The sequence below is a fragment of the Lissotriton helveticus genome, chromosome 9, assembly GCF_964261635.1.
Source record: "Lissotriton helveticus chromosome 9, aLisHel1.1, whole genome shotgun sequence".
NCBI classification, from domain to species: domain Eukaryota; kingdom Metazoa; phylum Chordata; class Amphibia; order Caudata; family Salamandridae; genus Lissotriton; species Lissotriton helveticus.
Window position 1 is genome coordinate 959,636,650 of NC_136070.1, and position 18,660 is coordinate 959,655,309.

General features: G+C 48.2%; 1 protein-coding gene across 4 annotated transcripts in view; it reads right to left on the minus strand.

Annotated features, from left to right (window-relative positions):
* The window catches only part of LOC144782087 (RNA-binding protein 6-like), a 1,028,143-nt gene that overhangs the window by 407,959 nt on the left and 601,524 nt on the right, over positions 1 to 18,660 (minus strand). For all 4 annotated transcript variants that reach the window (XM_078661245.1, XM_078661243.1, XM_078661244.1 and 1 more), the window contains one exon: positions 12,877 to 12,951. In XM_078661245.1, the coding sequence (XP_078517371.1) occupies positions 12,877 to 12,951 (75 nt within the window). The remainder of the gene's footprint in view (positions 1 to 12,876; positions 12,952 to 18,660) is intronic.

Genomic DNA, 18,660 nt, shown 5'->3' on the forward strand with positions numbered 1-18,660 from the left:
GCCCATGTTGCCGCCAGGCATATGTCCTGAATGGGAGTGTTTGCCAAGAAGGCTATTGTAGCTCCCTTTTTCCTGGATGAATGGGCCCGTGGCCCTTCAGTTAGTTCTTGCCCAGCTTGTTTGTGGAAGAATTGTATTGCTTGCGCGATCCATCGTGCAATTGTCCCTTTAGTAACAGCTTTTCCCATGAAACTTTCAGCAAATGACACAAAAAACTTTTGTTTTTCTGTGATCTTTAGTTCTCTCAATGTAATGCATGACTGCACGTCTCGCGTCCAGAGTGTGCAGTGCCCTTTCAGCTTTTGTTGTTGGTTTCTGGAAGAAACTTGGTATTTGAATTGTTTGGTTGATGTGGAACTTGGACACCACTTTTGGGATAATGTGTGGGTCCGTTCTCATCACCACCCTATCGTTGTGAATTTGTATGTAGGGTTCCTGTAGCGTTAACGCCAGTAGCTCGCTTACTCTGCGCAGCGAGGTGATTGCCACTAGGAATGCTGTTTTTAACGTTAGCATCTGCAGTGAGGCGTTATGCAGTGGTTCAAAGGGTGCCTTCATGAGTTCTGTCAGCACTATATTGAGGTTCCATGCAGATGCTGGTAACCTTTTAGGCGGTGCATTCCTCTTTGCACCTTCCAAGAATCTCTTAACAATTATAGAAGTAAAGAAGCTTTTGCCTGTCTCTCCTCTAGTGTAAGCGACAATGGCTGCTAGGTGTACCCTTAGCGATGATGAGCTCAGGTTAGTCTCGAGCAGGTGCGTGAGGTACTTAAGCACTGTTGAGTCTCTTGTCATTTTGTTGTGCAGTCTTTCATTTCTGCACCATAGTGTGAACCTCTTCCATTTTGCCACGTAGCACTTACACGTGCTTGGTCTTCTTGCCTCTCGAAGTACCCTCAGGGTGCTCTCAGGTAGCTTTAAGTGTGCAAATTCTATGTCCTCAGGAGCCAGGCTGCTAGGCTGGGGCTTTCTGGTTCTGGATGCAGCACCTCTCCGTTTTGCATGGAGAGTAGGTATTTCCTTCTCCCAAATTTGTGTGGTGCACTCTGTGTCATTTACATAATCTGCGAATACCATGTCTGCCTGGCCCACTGGGCTGCGACCAGTATCAGGGTCATGTTGCTTGTCCTGCACTTGCTGAGTACCTTGTGTATCAGGGGAATCGGCGGAAAGGCGTAGGCAAATGTCTTTGACCAGCTTATCCATAGGGCATTCCCCAGGGACCCTTCCCCTGGTTGCCTCGATGCGAAGTGTTGGCATTTTGCATTCTGGTGTGTTGCAAACAGGTCTACTGATGGGGTTCCCCACCTGTCAAACAGTTTCTTTTTTTCCTGTGCATTTAGCTCCCATTCGTGTGAGGCCGATGTCTGTCTGCTGAGCCAGTCTGCTTCCACGTTGTCCTTTCCTGGCAGATGAATCGCCGGTATATCTATTTTTAGTGGTACTGCCCAGTTCCATATTTCCTGCGCTAGTTCTGACAGTGGGGCTGATTGTGTTCCTCCCTGTTTGTTTATGTAGAACATTGCTGTTGTGTTGTCCGTCTGGATCACCACTGTTTGGTTGTACAACTTCGTCTGGAAAGCTTTCATAGCTAGGAAAACGGTCTTTAGTTCTAGGTAACTGATGTGTTTGACCGCATCCGCTTGTGTCCACAGACCCTCACTCTGAGTTTTTCCATGTGTGCTCCCCATCCCTTCTGGGATGCGTCTGTGGTGATGGTCACTGTTGGTGGTGTTAGAAGCTTCCCCTTTGTTATGTTTCCTTTGTTCCACCATGATATCTCCTCGTGCACTGTGTGCGTTACAACCACTAGGTCCTCCCAACACCCTGTAGCTTGTGACCATTGGTCCTGCAGCCACTCCTGGAGTGGTCTCATGTGTAGTCGTACATTTGGTACTATGTGGAAGCATGAGGCCATCATGCCCATCATTTTGCTCACCGTCCTCACTGTCAAAGCTTGCCCCTTCTGGTAGAGGCGCGCCTCCTTCAACAGCGCCATCGTTCTTTTCTCGCTGGGGAACACCCTCCCCTGCACTGTGTTTATTTTTGCTCCCAGAAATATCTTGACTTGTTCTGGGTTTATCGAGGATTTCTTCCAGTGGATGGAGAACCTCAGGGCCATCAGTGTGTCTGTCACTATTTGAGCGTGCTGTTTGCACGTGTTGTATGTCTTTGCCTTTATTAGCCAGTCGTCTAGGTAAGGGTATACGTGTATCCCTTCCCTCCGTAAGTGCGCTGCGACTGCTGCCAGACATTTTGTGAATACCCTCAGTGCTGATTTTAGTCTGAAGGCCAGTGCTGTGAATTGGTAGTGATTTGAGTTGATGACAAATCTTAGCAGATGTTTGTGTCGCCTGTTCATTGGGATGTGCAGGTAGGCATCTTTGAGGTCTATGGTGACCATGAAGTCCCCGGTTTGAATCTGTGGGAGTACTTCTTGCAGGGATGTCATTTTGAATTTTTGTTGAGGAACCTTAGGTCCAGGATGGGTCTCATTGTTTCGTCTACTTTTGGTACTAGGAAGTAATGTAATGTAATGTAATGTAAAAGCATACTTGTAGAGCATGACTACCACTCCAGGGAGCATCTTGGCGCTACCTACCCCAGCCAGATGGAGATAGGCCGGCTAACTAACGGAGTTCGGAGGGTCCTATACACTTCAAACTAAGGCTCTACAGGCAGTATCAGTAAGGGCGAAAATCCAGGTTTTCAATTCTTTCCTAAACTGGATTTCTGTGGGGAGTTGCCGAAGCTGGAGTGGCAGCTTATTCCATGCCTTGGAACCCAGGACAACAAGGGACTTTCCCCCTTTGGTAGCAAGCCTAAATTTAGGGGTCACCAATAGGTTTTGGTTAGCGGACCTAAGGCTCCGTGCTGGTAGATAGCGTTTGAAACCCCTTGACAGGTACTTTGGCCCTTATGAGTGAAATGCTCTGAATGTGATGATCAGTATTTTGAAGAGGACACGCTTGTGGATAGGGAGCCAATGCAGGGCATTAAGTGCAGCTGAGGCAGACGACCTCCTAGGCCAGCCCAGGACCAAGTGGGCGGTTGCATGCTGGACCATCTGCAGCCTGTGGAGCACGGGTTTATTTGCTCCTGCATACAGGCTGTTGCAGTAGTCCAGTCTAGATGTTATGAGTGCAACCGCCACCGTACGTAGAGTACACCCCCTTGTTCCTTTCCATGGTAGGTACAGGCTCGATAGCCTGCTTTTGTAGGAGTTCCTCTGCCTCCCTCTGAAGATGCTCTAGTTCCTTGTTTGCTAGTGCTCTTTTCTTTGGTTTTCTGCATGGTGGTGTCTTTTCTAGCTCTATGCAGTACCCGTACTGTATTGTGTTGATGATCCATCTGTCTGTTGTAATTTTCTTCCACTCCTGGAGGAAAAGGTTTAATCTTCCTCCCACAGGTGTAAGGTGCTCGTAGTTTTAGTTACGGGACACTCCTGTTTTTTAGGTTTCGCCTGGCGTCCGCTGCGCAGGCGAAAACTTTTGAGAACAGTATGGTGATTCTTTCCCTCTCCGCAACGTCATGAAGACGTGGCCACTGTGGGCGTGTACTTTTTTTTTTTTTTACTTACACCGATGTTTGTCTTCAATATTAACTTTGTCCCTGTCCCGCGTGGCTGTATCCGGACCACCTTCCTGCTGCCCGTCCCCCCTCCCGCTATCCTTGTCTTTGTTCCCACCCCCATCCCGCTGTCCGTGTGCCCGTTAACCCGCCCCCCTCCCGCTGTCCGTTTGCCCATTCCCGCCCCCCCTCCCGCTGTGTCTCAGCGCGGCGCCCGCTTCTATTTCAACTTCAGTGGCGCACACACTCAACAATGGCGCCTATGGCTCACAGCCACTCAACCCCAGGTACCCTGCTGTTTTTACTTTGCAAACTCCATCTATTTCACTCACTGAGCTGCGCACGTAAACAAGCACCGTGACTGTCGCCTACACGAGCCGTAGCTCGCACCGCGAGGAGAGACTTCGCCCTGCGCCTGCTTTTCCCTTCGTGAGCTGTGCCAGTGAAAGCGCCTGCCGCTGTCCGTGAGCGGCTGCGGCGTGTAGCGCTGTGAGGCCCGTCCCGATCTCCTTGACGTGCCCTGCAGCTTCGCCCCGCACAGAATGTGTGCACCCTCTTCTCAGGACCTGTGCGTGTATCCCGAATGAAGAGCTGCCCAGCAACGCACCGTCCCCGCAGACTACCGTGAGCTACAAGGAGGAGGACACCGTGACGCACGGCATTGACCCCCGGATTGCCCGCACTAAACCCCAAGACAAGGTAATGACCTGTGCGCTAGCCGAGTAGTGGAGCGAGTGCGCTGAGAACTGTGCGCAGAGTATCTGGCCCGTGAACCCTTGGCGCGCAGCGTACCCCCCTCCGGCATGTCCAGCCAGCCGGACACGTCACCCGGTACGCCTCATTGTGCACTTTAAAACTGACTTGCTGCTTACGCCTGTGTATTGGAGGCTGGTACGCCTCATAGTGCATTTTCAACTCAGTGGCAACGTTCGCCTCTGCACCCGAGGCTGGTACGCCTCCCTGTGTCCTCCGAGCTAACTCACCACGTCCTGCTGTGGCCCAGAGGCTGGTAAGCTCCCTTGTAGACTGTGAACAGGTTCGCAACGCCCTGCTGCACCCTAGAGCCGGGTGCGCCTCATACGACGGGGCTCCCAGTGTCCGCACCGAACGCCGACTCACGCTAGATGCTTGAGGTTTAGTAGCACCCCGTCTGTGAAGCGGTAAGAAGCATGCGAGAGTGCTACAAAGTGCACCAACCCCTGGGAACTGCTGAGAAACGCACAACCGTACCTTTTTAGACTGTAAGAAGCTGATCAAGAACTGTGGCATATTTAAAGAGTAACTGGAACCGCTTTTTGGAATCACAAAGACTGTATTTACAAGCCTGCTTTAAAGATATATAAAAGATATATTTTTTCACAACCTACTGTCTAGTGTCATTGTGTGGTGGGTTAGTGGTTGTTGTGTGTGATGCTGCAAATGTTTAACCCTATGTGCCCCAGAGATTAGCCTAGACTGCTTGCGCCACACTACCTAGAGGGTGAGCAGGGGTTATTCTTGTGGGTAATCCTTGGCCCTGACTTAGAGGAGAGGGTCCCTGCTTGTCGCTAGTGCTGCACTGCGCCAACCAGAGACCCCCAATTCTAACATTGGCGATTCTATGTGGCTGTAATTGCTGTCTGCTGAGCTCATTTATAGGGTACAATAGGTCTCACATTTGCAAGAGATTAAGCTAATGGCAATGTAAAAAACAATGCCATTTATTTATATGTTTTCAAAACCAACACATAAATAATAATTTTGTCATTTACAATGCCAATAGATCAAACTTTTCAAAAGGCAAAACCATTGCATTGCAAATGCTTGTTGTTTTTGTGCTCCACCCTTGACGGTTTTGGAAGGGTGTGCACTATCAGTGTGGCCGAGTCACTTGGAGGTGGTTTGTTGTCCACCCCTCCTGTTGTTGCCACGTCCACTCGCCCTCCCGCAAAAGGACTGGCCCCTATGTTGATATTGCCAGTGCTGTTTTTGCTGGCCTTGTTGCGTGTGGGTGTCGCTTTGGTGGGAATGTTGGAAGGATTGATGCGACGTTCCCGGCTGGTTCCCCCGTCTCCTGTGTGGTCTCCGTGATGGGGTCCTTCTCTTTGTTGTTCCCCTGAATTGCAAGGCCCCCATGGATCTTGCGGTGTTGTTATCCTTTTTGAGCTGTGAGAGCTTGTCATCCACCGGTGCTCCGAACAGGGTCTCACCGTTGAACGGAGTGTTCAGGATGTTGTATTGCACCTCTGGTTTAAAGCCTGATATTCTGAGCCAGGCTTGTCTCCTTTCTGTGATGCCCAGCATCATAAGTCTGCTGGCTGTGACTGCACCGTCCAGTGCTGTTTTTAGGCAAGAGTTTGCAAAGTTCTTCCCCATCTCTACCAGGTGCGAAGCCCTTTGTTGGTATTCCTGAGGGAGGTGTTTCACCAACTGCCCCAGTCCGTCTATGATTTGGTAATGGTGTCTGTTGAGCAGTGCGTTGGAATTAGCCATGCGCCAGTGCATGGCGGCATTCCTTTCGATTTTCCTTCCTGTTAGATCCATCCTTCTGCTCTCTCTGTCTGGGGGTGGACCTGAAGTAGTTGGGACATTGCCCTTTTCCTTGCTGTAGCAGCGATGATGGAGTCAGCAGTGACCGTCCCCTGTATGTAGGGTGGGTCCTTGGAGGAGTGCTTGTACTTTTTCTCCGTCCTTGGCGTGACGGGTTTACAAGTAGCAGGCTCTTTGAATGCCTCTCTTCCCTGTCCCTTGATGCTTTTCGAGCATTGGTAGGTATTGGCTCCTAGTGTGCATTGGGAGTAGTGTTTCCACTAGGAAATCCAATTTTGGCACTTCCTCCTCGAGCTTGACTCTGAATGCTATTGCTGCGTTCTTGATGCATTAATTGTAAAGTCCGATGTCGTCAGGCGGCGAGGGCCTCGCTGGATATGTGTCCACTCCCTCTTCTGGGCTCTCAGTTTCGATGTCCTGCCACTCTGCTTCTTGTGTATCTGAGTATGCTGATTCTTGGTACGCCCTCTGGTCGTCATCTGCCTCCTCTTCGTAATAGGGGTTATCATCTTCCTGATATGGCAGATCTTCCAGGCTCTCTGGCGCTGCTTCGACCTCGAAGTCTTCGTCTTCTTCCTCTAGCAACTGTATTACCGGTGACTTGGTCTTCGACGGAATTGCGTAAGATTTCATTTTTTCGTCGAAATCTTTCTTTCGCTGCAGGATGTTCTCCATCTCTGCCTCGAGTCTCCTCTTCTTCCTTTCCATCTCCGCCGCCTGTTCGGCGTCGAGTGGTTGTGCCGCTCTCTTTGCTGTACAAGATGGCGCCGAAATGGCTTTCGGCGTCGAGACTGGTTTCGGCGGCGAGACTGTTTTCGGCGTCGAGACCGGTCTTGCGTATTTTGTCGTCGACTTCGAAGTTGTTTTCGGAGTCGAGCGCTCCTTTTCCTGGATGCTTTTCGACGACTTTTGCTGGTCGCCGTCCTTCGGCGCCAGGGAGTCCTTCTGTGAGGATCCGCTGGGCCTGGATGTTGCTGTGGACGGCGAAGTTTTCGGCGTCGGCGCTTTCGGGGTCTTGCCCTCGTTTTTTCGAGAGTCTTGGGTAGATTGCCGAGAGTCTTTCGGGCCTTTCTGGGGCGTCGAGTCTCCTACCTTTTCTGTAGTCTTCTTATTATCGGTCTCTACGACCGTGTAGCCGATGTCTTCGGCGGAGTAATCCTCCTCATCGGTTGAGAGCTCCAGGTCTCGAAGTGACGGTGGTTGGCCCTTGCCTTGCATGGTGTAGTTTGCTATTCTTTGCCTCTCTCTCACTCGAAGGGTCTTCGGCCTGAATGCGGAGCAGGCGTTGCAGTCCCTGCTTTCGTGGTCGACCGGCAGGCAGAGGTTGCAGACTGGGTGTTGGTCCTTCTGCGCGTACTTGTGGTGGCAGTTGCGGCAGAATTTGAATGGTGTGTTGTCCATGTCTTGCGTTCAGGGGGCCCCCTGATGCATTCTCCTCTGGACGTCGAATTTTGTTTAATTTCTTTTTCTTTCTTCGTCGTCCTTTCGATGGTGTAGTCTTCCTTCGTCTTCTCAATTGTTTTTCTCCAAAAATCTCGAGTTTTGCTTCTCTTATCTCCTAATCTCTGGAGCCCTCTTGGGAACGATCCAGACCCAATGGCGGAAAAAAGAATCTGAAGATGGCGCCCAAGGGTGGGAGCTTCCGCAGGAAGCATGCCGACGTCACAGGAAGGACACCAAAAGGTGGGAAGTCGACGCCCACCTGGGCTACGAAAAAAAAAAAAAAAAAAAAAAAGAAAAGACTACGATTCCGGACCCAACCACTAGCCGGCGGAATAATGCACAGCATAGTGAATCCAGAAAGATTCACGCTGCAAAACTGACAACACACATTTGTAATACCTCCAGGTTCCGAGCTATGAGCACCAGGCTCCTCGCACCAAGAGCCGCAGGATCGTGGCCACCCCCAACCTCCTTGGAGACGCCCATTGCCGGCTCAGCAACGCCCGCCTCCACCTGGCACCTCCCACCTAACACGCGGAACCCTGGAGGAAGAGCAGCAGGCGAGGGGACTCCCCCGGGACTGGAGGATACTTACACAGTCTGACTTTACTACACGTGTCCACAGAGCTGCAACAGGGGCGCGACCCTACACTCCCTGCTACGCGGCTGCTGTGCCCTCCGGCTCGGGTCTTGAGCTGTACACACCTCCCCCTTGTATTCCACCCATCCCCTGCCCCCTCACTCCTCCACTGTCCCCTTTACCCTCTCACCTGAGAACTTTTGCACATGCTCTCTGCCCAGTGTCTTCTCGCAGCGCTCTGTCGCGCTCTCTTTTCTCTCTTCTGTGTTTCCTGCCCCTCACTTTCTCTCCCTCCTTCACTTTCTCTCGCCGGGATTCACCTGGCCTCCCCTTCTTCCCAGATCTCTTCCCGTGCCTGGGACCCAGGTGTTAATGATTCCTGTGGAGGAGTGTTGCCATTGGGGGTGGGGGTTCCCTTGGCGTTGGGGCTCAGACCATCACGAGTCACATTCGCAGGCTTTGCCACCTCTCCTGTCGATTCTCCTAACTTGGCCCATTTGAATCTGGCACCAGGCGGCTAAAGGGGTCCCGGGTGGACTGAGCGACGATCGGCTCTGGCACCTATTCAGCGCCCTCCCTGGGCGAGCTCCTGCTTCCCACACACATAGGACGAGTCCACATCAACGAACAGCATGCGCGGCACGGGGTGTTCACAGGAAAAGGAGGGGGGCTCCAAAGTAGTTTTTTTCAGATTAACATACTGTCTTCTGGGCGAGGGAACCCGTCGGGAGTAGACAGGGAATACAAAATGCAGGGTGAGCAGTGTGTGTGTGTGTGTGTGTGTGTGTGTGTGTGTGTGTGTGTGTGTGTGTGTGTGTGTGTGTAGGGTGAGCAGTGTGTAGGGTGAGCAGATTGTGCAGGGTGAGCAGTGTGCGAGTATGCAGGGTGAGCAGTGTGTGAGGATGCAGAGTGAGCAGTATGTGGGTGTCCAGGGCCAGCAGTGTGAGTATGCAGGGTGAGCAGTGTGTGAGGATGCAAAGTGAGCAGTATGTGGGTGTCCCGTGCCAGCAGTGTGTGAGTATGCAGGGTGAGCAGTGTGTGAGGATGCAGAGTGAGCAGTATGTGGGTGTCCAGGGCCAGCAGTGTGTGAGTATGCAGGGTGAGCAGTGTGTGAGGATGCAGAGTAAGCAGTATGTGGGTGTCCCGGGCCAGCAGTGTGTGAGTGAGTATGCAGGGTGAGCAGTTTGTGAGTGTGCAGGGTGAGCAGTGTGTGAGTGAGCAGTGTGTGGGTGTCCAGGGCCAGCAGTGTGTGAGTGTACAGGGTGAGCAGTGTGTGAGTGTGCAGGGTGAGCAGTGTGTGAGTATGCAGGGTGAGCAGAGTGTGAGTATGCAGGGTGAGCAGTGTTTGAGTATGCAGGGTAATCAGTATGTGAGTATGCAGGATGATCAGTATGTGGGTGTCCTGGGCCAGCAGTGTGTGAGTGTGCAGGGTGTGTGAGTGTGCAGGGTGAGCAGTATGTGGGTGTTCCGGTCCAGCAGTGTGTGACTGAGTATGCAGGGTGAGCAGTGTGCAGGGTGAGCAGTGTGCGAGTATGCAGGGTGAGCAGTGTGCGAGTGTGCAGGGTGAGTAGTGTGCGAATATGCAGGGTGAGCAGTGTGTGCGTATGCAGGGTGAGCAGTATGTGGATGTCCAGGGCCAGCAGTGTGTGAGTGTGCAGGGTGAGCAGAGTGTGAGTATGCAGGGTGAGCAAATTGTGAGTATGCAGGGTGAGCAGTGTGTGAGTATGCAGGGTGAGCAGTGTGTGAGTATGCAGGGTGAGCAGTGTGTGAGTATGCAGGGTGAGCAGTGTGTGAGTATGCAGGGTGAGCAGTGTGTGAGTATGCAGGGTGAGCAGTGTGTGAGTATGCAGGGTGAGCAGTGTGTGAGTATGCAGGGTGAGCAGTGTGTGAGTATGCAGTGTGAGCAGTGTGTGAGTGTGCAGGGTGAGCAGTGTGTGAGTATGCAGGGTGAGCAGTGTGTGAGTATGCAGGGTGATCAGTATATGAGTATGCAGGGTTATCAGTATGTGGGTGTCCAGGGCCAGCAGTGTGTGAGTGTGCAGGGCGAGCAGTGTGTGAGTATGCAGGGTGAGCAGAGTGTGAGTATGCAGGGTGAGCAGTGTTTGAGTATGCAGGGTGAGCAGTGTTTGAGTATGCAGGGTGAGCAGTGTTTGAGTATGCAGGGTGAGCAGTGTTTGAGTATGCAGGGTGAGCAGTGTTTGAGTATGCAGGGTGATCAGTATGTGAGTATGCAGGGTGAGCAGTATGTGGGTGTTCCGGTCCAGCAGTGTGTGAGTGAGTATGCAGGGTGAGCAGTGTGTGAGGGTGCAGGGTGAGCAGTGAGTGAGTGTGCAGGGTGAGCAGTGTGCGAATGTGCAGGGTGAGCAGTGTGTGCGTATGCAGGGTGAGCAGTATGTGGATGTCCAGGGCCAGCAGTGTGTGAGTGTGCAGGGTGAGCAGAGTGTGAGTATGCAGGTTGAGCAGAGTGTGAGTATGCAGGGTGAGCAGTATGTGAGTATGCAGGGTGATCAGTATGTGAGTATGCAGGGTGAGCAGTGTGTGAGTATGCAGGGTGATCAGTGTGTGAGTATGCAGGGTGATCAGTGTGTGAGTATGCAGGGTGATCAGTGTGTGAGTATGCAGGGTGATCAGTGTGTGGGTGTCCAGGGCCAGCAGTGTGTGAGTGTGCAGGGTAAGCAGTGTGTGAGTATGCAGGGTGAGCAGTATGTGGATGTCCAGGGCCAGCAGTGTGTGAGTGTGCAGGGTGAGCAGAGTGTGAGTGTGCAGGTTGAGCAGTGTGTGAGTATGCAGGGTGAGCAGTGTGAGTATGCAGGGTGATCAGTATGTGGGTGTCCAGGGCCAGCAGTGTGCGAGTGTGCAGGGTGAGCAGTGTTTGAGTATGCAGGGTGATCAGTATGTGAGTATGCAGGGTGATCAGTATGTGGGTGTCCAGGGCCAGCAGTGTGTGAGTGTGCACGCTTTCTCCGGGCACAAACACCACCAGCCGTCAGTGTACGCTTTCACCAAGCACAAACACCACCAGCTGTCAGTGCACGCTTCCACCAGGCACACACCACCAGATGTCAATGCACGCTTTTCACCAGGCTCACACACACCACCAGCCGCCAGTGCACGCTTTCACCAGGCACGCACCACCAGCCGTCAGTGCACGCTTTCACCAGGCACACACACCACCAGCCATCAGTACACACATCAATTGTTAATGCATCCACAATTAACTATTGTAGCAATCGCAGTATTGCGAACTTTACTTTTAAACATAATCATCTAAAGCTCAGCATGCCACCATTGCTACAATTCCAATACAACCCACATAATTCTACTACACACCACATGAATACACTCCATAACACATGGCGAAAAGACATTGCCATTTACAATGCCATTTGCTCCAACTCAAATAAATCCGAGACCTATTGCATTTCCAATGCTTGTTTAAATATGTTGTAAAAAAAAAAATCAATATAGAAATGCTTTCACAAGAGAAACTATCTTTTGGTTTCCACATATACTTATATGAAATCAAGTTACCTTTCGTTATTATACACTGCACGTTAGTATTTTCAACCCCTACAATTTAGCAGACTCAGTTTCTTGCAACAACATGTTGATACATGACAAGGGATACTGATGTAGAACTTTTGGGCCAATCGCTTAACTGCAAACCCTTGGAATTAGACAGGGCAACTCAGTGGGTGTCATCCTCAGCTGCTATGTTGCATCATCACAAAACACACATGTACATATAAGCAGATAATGTTTATCTACCTGGAATGCGAGCTCAATCTTTAATTTGCTTAATCTATTATTATATCAAGCTACTGGTTTAGTAAAAGTAAATATAAAAAGTGTCAAAAAATTCTAAGACCCAAAAAACTAACTTAATCACCAAAGAAAACTCACTCTATCTACCACTACCAGGACAGGAATTTGCCTCTCCCTGGGGCAGCTTCAACCTCCAAACAATGATATTGAGGATGGGAAGAAATAAGTGCCCTCTGTGAGGGTTGTACACTTTGCAAAGATCTGTTGGATGTCACTCCATTGCAGACACTGTGGATAAAATGAGAATCCCAAAGGAATGACCAGAATGCACACAAATAAAGAGCCCAAAACCCCCGAACGTTTTCAGTGTGTTGAATTGTTTATAAGAGGCTCAAGCACAAAATGCATGTCAGGGAGGCTGCTTTTTAGCCAATGCGTAGCAAATCGTGATGCAGACTACGATCCAGAGGGGTATGGTCCTTTTCTGCCTGGACTTGCTTTTTTTCACTTAAGCGAACTACACAAAGGGCTGATCGTCCGGCTAGTGTTTTCTGGTATGAACGATGTAAAAGCTCAGTTCTCTTTTGGAGTCCAAGAGATGGAGTCTCCCCTTCTCCTTAGAGGGGAGCACAAACGCTGGTAGAATGATGGTTTGACCAGTGTCACTCACTGACCACGTCAATGTTATGGAGACGAGGAATGCTGTCTTGTGGGTGAGATGCAGCAAGAGGCAGCTGTGCAGCGGCTCAAATGAAGTGCATATGTGAGGACTACATTAAAGTATCACTGCCGAAAGATGAAAGGAGATGGAGAAAACAGATGTTGTAGGCCTTTCAAAATAGAATATCACAACAGGTGACTTTAACATTCAGGGCTGGTCTGACAACAAAAACAGTCCAAAAGAGCCTATAGGTACAATTTAACTGTGCCCAGAGTAAAGTCTTGCATGGTAAGGGACAAAATAAACAACAAAACATCAGATAACTTACCTTTTCACAAAACCAGTCAGTAGGGTCGGGTACATATGTCAAAGATACCTTACTGCCACCAATAAGCATGGTACCCTGTTGAGAAAATGGAAATATTAACCAACACAATCTAACAATTTGCATAAAATGTTTAAATAGGACGTCAAATTATACCTAGGAAACGAACACTGCAATTTCTCCGATATGCAAATGTATACAATAACATTTTATTCCACCTTGTAAACATTTTTAGGGGGCTTAGGCTAAAATCTAATAAACAAAACGAATGAGGGGAATAAATACACTGACTGCTACCAGAATCTTGAAATAAAATAGAAAAGACATCCTGATGCTCTGTTGTACTAGATGCTACCTATGTCACAGAATGCAAACATGTGGAACAAAGCCTACATGACTAAAATTTGATTAATCAGCCTGACAGATTTTTAAATTAGCAGACAACACATGGGGGTAATCACAGTAAAATTGTTGATATAACGTACCACAATCTCTTGCTAAAGTGTCCATCAAATATAGCACCTACAAGGGAACTGGGTTTAAATCCATCAATGTATTCGTGAGTCTGAGTACTTATGTGGATGCTCTTATGAATAATACATATTGCATGTAACAATCAAATTTAACTGAGAACATCGAAGGCAAAGCACAGGGCGCTCCTATAAAACTTAATTTAGAAAAAGACTCCATCTATGAGATGTGTACTGGAGAAGGCACAGACCAACTGAGTTTGGAAGTGAAATATGTCTCAGGACCACTCAGACAGACCTGTAGTAAAATTTGGTAGATTAAATAAAGTCGAGTGAGTGTGTGGAATTAAGTCAATGCTGTAACGTTAGAAACTGCATCAGTAGGGACGACACCAGGCTTCTCTAACGAGTAGCTTGTGAGATACTGGTAGCTCTCCAGCTACTTGTAAGTAGCTCTCCTGCGTGAAGCCCAGCCTACTAAATCAGAAGATTGTGCTTGGCTGAATTGATATATTTATACCAAAATTGAAGAGTGTGTATACGATATGAAAATGTGTGTATTTTGAGAACTTATAACCCTATGTTTGAAGAAAAATAGTTGAATTTCCAAAACATATTTAAAGCTGAAACTTGATTGATAAATCCTGTGTAATTGGAAAGACTTATTTTCTAGGTGCCAAGAGTATTGCAGCTATGGCTGTTAAGTGATACCCATACAAAGGCATTCCAAATTGAGATATACTTTTTACCTCACTGTGGCAACCCTGCCTGATGCACTAAGGTGAGCACTGCTGCTAAGCTTGCATACAGGGGCCAAAAATGTCATCTTTTTTGATGTGGTTATATTTACAACACTTTTAGTACTGGTAGCTAGGGTGACTTCATTGATTATAAGTAGCTCCTAAGAAGAAAAGGTCGGCGACCGCTGGTCTACACAATTAAACCTCATAAAAAAGAGTACCAATGCAATTTTGTTCGGTCTACAGACAAGACTTTCAATAATGTACATGTTTTTAATGTTTTAGCATCTGAATTACTGTTTGAGAAAGAAACAGAAACACAAAGGACTCGGAGGTCTCACTGACATATTCGGTCTGCATGGGAAGAGAAAGCACCTGTTTCTAGTACATGATGATTCTACTACTTCTCCCAGCCCTTACAAAGTTCTAAATATTTAAGAATAATAGCGAAGACATCTTACAGAATTCCGAGAAATGTAATGGAATCCAAGGCCCAATAACTGAAACAGTATTTGTGACCACTCACTAAAAACTGCCTATTACACATTATAAAATCTCCCAACTGAAACTTTGTTTCTCTAAAGCCATAGGCTTTAGAGAAACAAAGCAATTTAGGATCCGTTTTGTGCGATGTGATACATATTTAACATCCTTAAGTACTTAGGTCCTCTGTAATCAAAGAAATGTTGAGTTGTACGATAAGTTTATGTTTAAACGTCTGAAACTGACATATACATATATTGATTATCTATCTAAAACACAGCATACGTGCCACTACATGTATCCTATAAAGCAACCAAAACAAACCACTCACAGCTCTCATCCTGAAACACAACAAGGTAGGAATAAATCTATCTGGCATACTATAGGGAATTATCTTCAAAATAATTTAATGGGTCAATAAGTTAAAATCCATCTATTAATTTCTGGTGATTTCTCACACACGAAGGTATGAACACAACAAATATAGTAAAGATATGTTGTAGCGCAGTATATCGATCGCAGGAGCTGCAGCAGTTCAGTATTAGGATATCAGTATTTATCCATGATTGCTTCAGACCATAAGAACCAGACACTGAATTCAGTTGAAACAGAGAATTGTTCTCTTTTAAAAGTCAGAGAATTAATCCACTGAACTTCAAAAGATGACTCAATCGGCAGTTGCACCTAATGCTTGAATCATTATGCTTCTTGTCTTTATAAAAACTAGTATACATTACCATAACCCTGATGGTTAACAAGCCTCATGGCACTTGCAACAAGTAATCAAAGCGCCTCTCCAGAAAACACGATAAGGCAATGCATATACTATGTCTTTAAACATTAAAAATTGGAAAAATGCAAAGTGCAACTATAATATTACTCTCTTTTACACTATTGACCTCAGCTGACCACAATGACCCATGTCCTTCTGTCGTGGTTCATCCATCAGACAACCTTACTTTACTGTCACTCACACCACACATGTCAAAAAGGAAAAAAGAGGTGTCCAGTGGCCAGATTATTACGTTTACCTTCTCCCTTTATTTCAACAAGCACCGTCTCACAGCTGTGAGATATATAGTTTGCACATGATGATGTAAAAAAGTCTGATTGGATAATGTATGCTGTAAAGGAATAGTCTTTCAAATAATATTACTCTTTGTTTCTACACCCAAATCAATTAGAGGGCCAAGTTAAGATAATCAAATTACGAATCATGGTCAGGATGGATTGCTAAAATGTCATTCCCTACTAATAATGAAAATGGAAATGTCTGGGAGGGAATCTTCAGAAGAGCAAGAGGATATGTTCTCATGTATATGATAATAAGCAAGGGTCCCTGGGATCTAAAATAATGCATTGAAATGGAAGACAGAAGGTGAAAACAGGACACACCAATTTAGTACTGTTTTGTCACTATAAATAGAGGAAGAAACAGATGAGAAGGAAGTTCATGACAAGCAATGCTGCCATATTATGGACACCTGGAAGCTAGCAAATAGCCGATTCATGAAGGCCATTCTAACAAGAATCAACATAGTTGAATCAAGAAATGAAGGTAGCAGTAACAATACAAGTTTTCAAGTGGCATGGAATAAAAAGAAGCTTTTCCTTCAAGATCCTCATTAGGAAGTAAGAGATCATGACAACTGCAACAGCATGAGGAAGGTGGAAATGTAATTATTGCAATCTTCTTTGACATCATTCATTACAGCCAAAGGAGCAGTCTCCGTGCTTAAACGAGGTCTTAAAATCATCTGGACAGCATCTAGTAACTGGTGCTCTTCAAGACGTTTTGAAAACTGTTGAGTAATCACTTCTCATCAATTTTAGTGACTGCTGGCAAAAGAAAGCGGAGCTCTGTCCTGGGGCTCAACTATGACTTCTTTCAAAAGGTGCTTGTTAGACCTGAACTCTTCAGGCAGCTTTCCCCAAACATTTCACTTTCTCCTACGGCGTTTTTCTGATTCTTTTGTGGTGGCCTTAGGGACTAGGGCCCTTTCTCAGTGAAAATGCACAGCAAAGGTGCACACACCCTTCCTACACAGGTTGGGAAGTGGTACTGATCCGGTGTTGCTCAATTCGTGTTGAGCCAGCCATTGCAGACCGGTGTGCGTTTGCACAGAGGGTGTCCTTAAACATGTGTCTGGACTGCCTTTGCAGGATGGTGGATGCCCCTTGCACCGAAGGTATCCCAATACGTGTCCAGCCAGCAACTGGAGACTGGTGTGCGCAATTACGCGTTTACTCAGACTGGCCTGTTTAAGGCACTAGCCATCCTGAGAGGTCCTTCCGCTCCCACCTGAGTAAAGTGAGGGTATGTCTTCAGGAGTGAAGTGAGTAGTTTGTGAAAAGAAGGGCATATACACATATGCGTCCCCTGCCCAGGTGGTGAGGAATACCAATGTGTGTTTTCGCTACCTATGAGGTTTGATCTTCCCAAAGGCAAACATGGGGAAATGGTTGTAACCACTTCAGGCTGCAATAGTGGATTGCAGTGGAGCACCTCATGATGTTTCCTATCATTGGATCTGCAGCAACAAACCCCTTCCCTGTGGTAAAGGTGGCTTTGTCACAATTTGCGTTGAAATGCCACTATTAGAGAGTGGGCATTTCTGTGCTATAAAACTCTGTGTGCTTTGGTGCTTGGCTCCAGTCCACAGTGGAGGATGGGGGAGCACATCTGGGCATTCCCCAGGAACAGCTATAAAACACTGGGCGTACAACTGGAACGATAGGCCTCTGCCAGGGTCGACTAGATAGATTAGAGGAAGAGGTTGTGACACTTGGCCTCTGGTGCCAGATTATGGCCGCACTACAGATAAAGATCGGTATTCCACAGCCTCATGACAGACAGGACTGAAACTGAGGTGAGACATCTGTGGTACAAAGGGGGACCCTTTGAAGCACCCCCAACTTCAAAGGCACACTCCAGTAAAACTACTGGTGCCATACTTTATCAAAGGGAGAGATACGCTTGTGGGGACACAGGTTTGGAGAACCTGGAACTGTGTGATGCACACTGCCAGAGGAATCTGTTGTGCACAAGGAGGATTACTGCCTCTGAAAGGGACTGTGCACCCTTTGTGAATAGTGGCTGGCATGGACCGACTACCTGCTGCTGTGTGGCACACTGAAGTGTGCAATCCAAGGGATTGTTGAGATTGCCCCATGTTCATTCGGAGGTCACAGGGACCTTAAAGGTCTCCTAAGACGGACCAATCTGTCTAACTGTGACACCTGAAGAGCGGTGCCCTCTCAAGTGCCCACATCATCTGCTAGATCTCAACTGGTAGCGCGGCGTGTGCGTGGAACTAAGAATTGTGTCTGGAGACTGGATTGCCTTATGCGGATCCCCGAAGTCTTGTCCCCATCAAAGGCATGTGGCTCCCGCATCCTGTGGACCTTGGCACGCATAAGCGTTGCGTTGGTGTTGAGCGGATTCACTGGCTGCGAGACCCAGAGTGGGCCACTTCGTCGAACGTGCTGCATCTATCTCATGTGATTTCATGCTCATTGCGTGTGGTGCCACATTAACAGGTTACAATCCTCGGACATGGGGGGGTAACCCTAGTAGTGTCTTGTTCTACCTCATGAGGTATTGCTGAACTAGCACCTGTGTGCATGTCCGAACTGTCTGGTACGACCAAGATCACTGAGCACCGGACATTGTTCATCATTTCCAGGGAGGTATGGAGTATGCAAATCCTCATTTGCGACAGGAATAGTCTGGTGCGACCCATATCATTGAGCACCCGACACTGTGCCTGTATTGCCTGGGTGCAACTGATTAACAAGCACCTCACAGGGTGCAGCCTGCTTTAGAGAGCCCCATCCTTTATTTGGCCCTCAGCGTGGCAGACCAACTGCCCTCTCCTCACCCAGCCTTCCAAGACAATACTGCATCACCAGGTAGTGTTGCCAGGCTCTGGCCTGGGTTTTGAGGGTGACGGACTGGGCTGGAGGAAAGCTTCTGAGAACAATCGGAAGTAGGTCAAGAGACGGTGGGAGGGGTAGGGTGTCCCAATTTGTGGGTGTAGGATCGCTGGGATTAGTTGGAGGGCAGAGGGAGGCTTGGGGCCAAGGGGATCTGC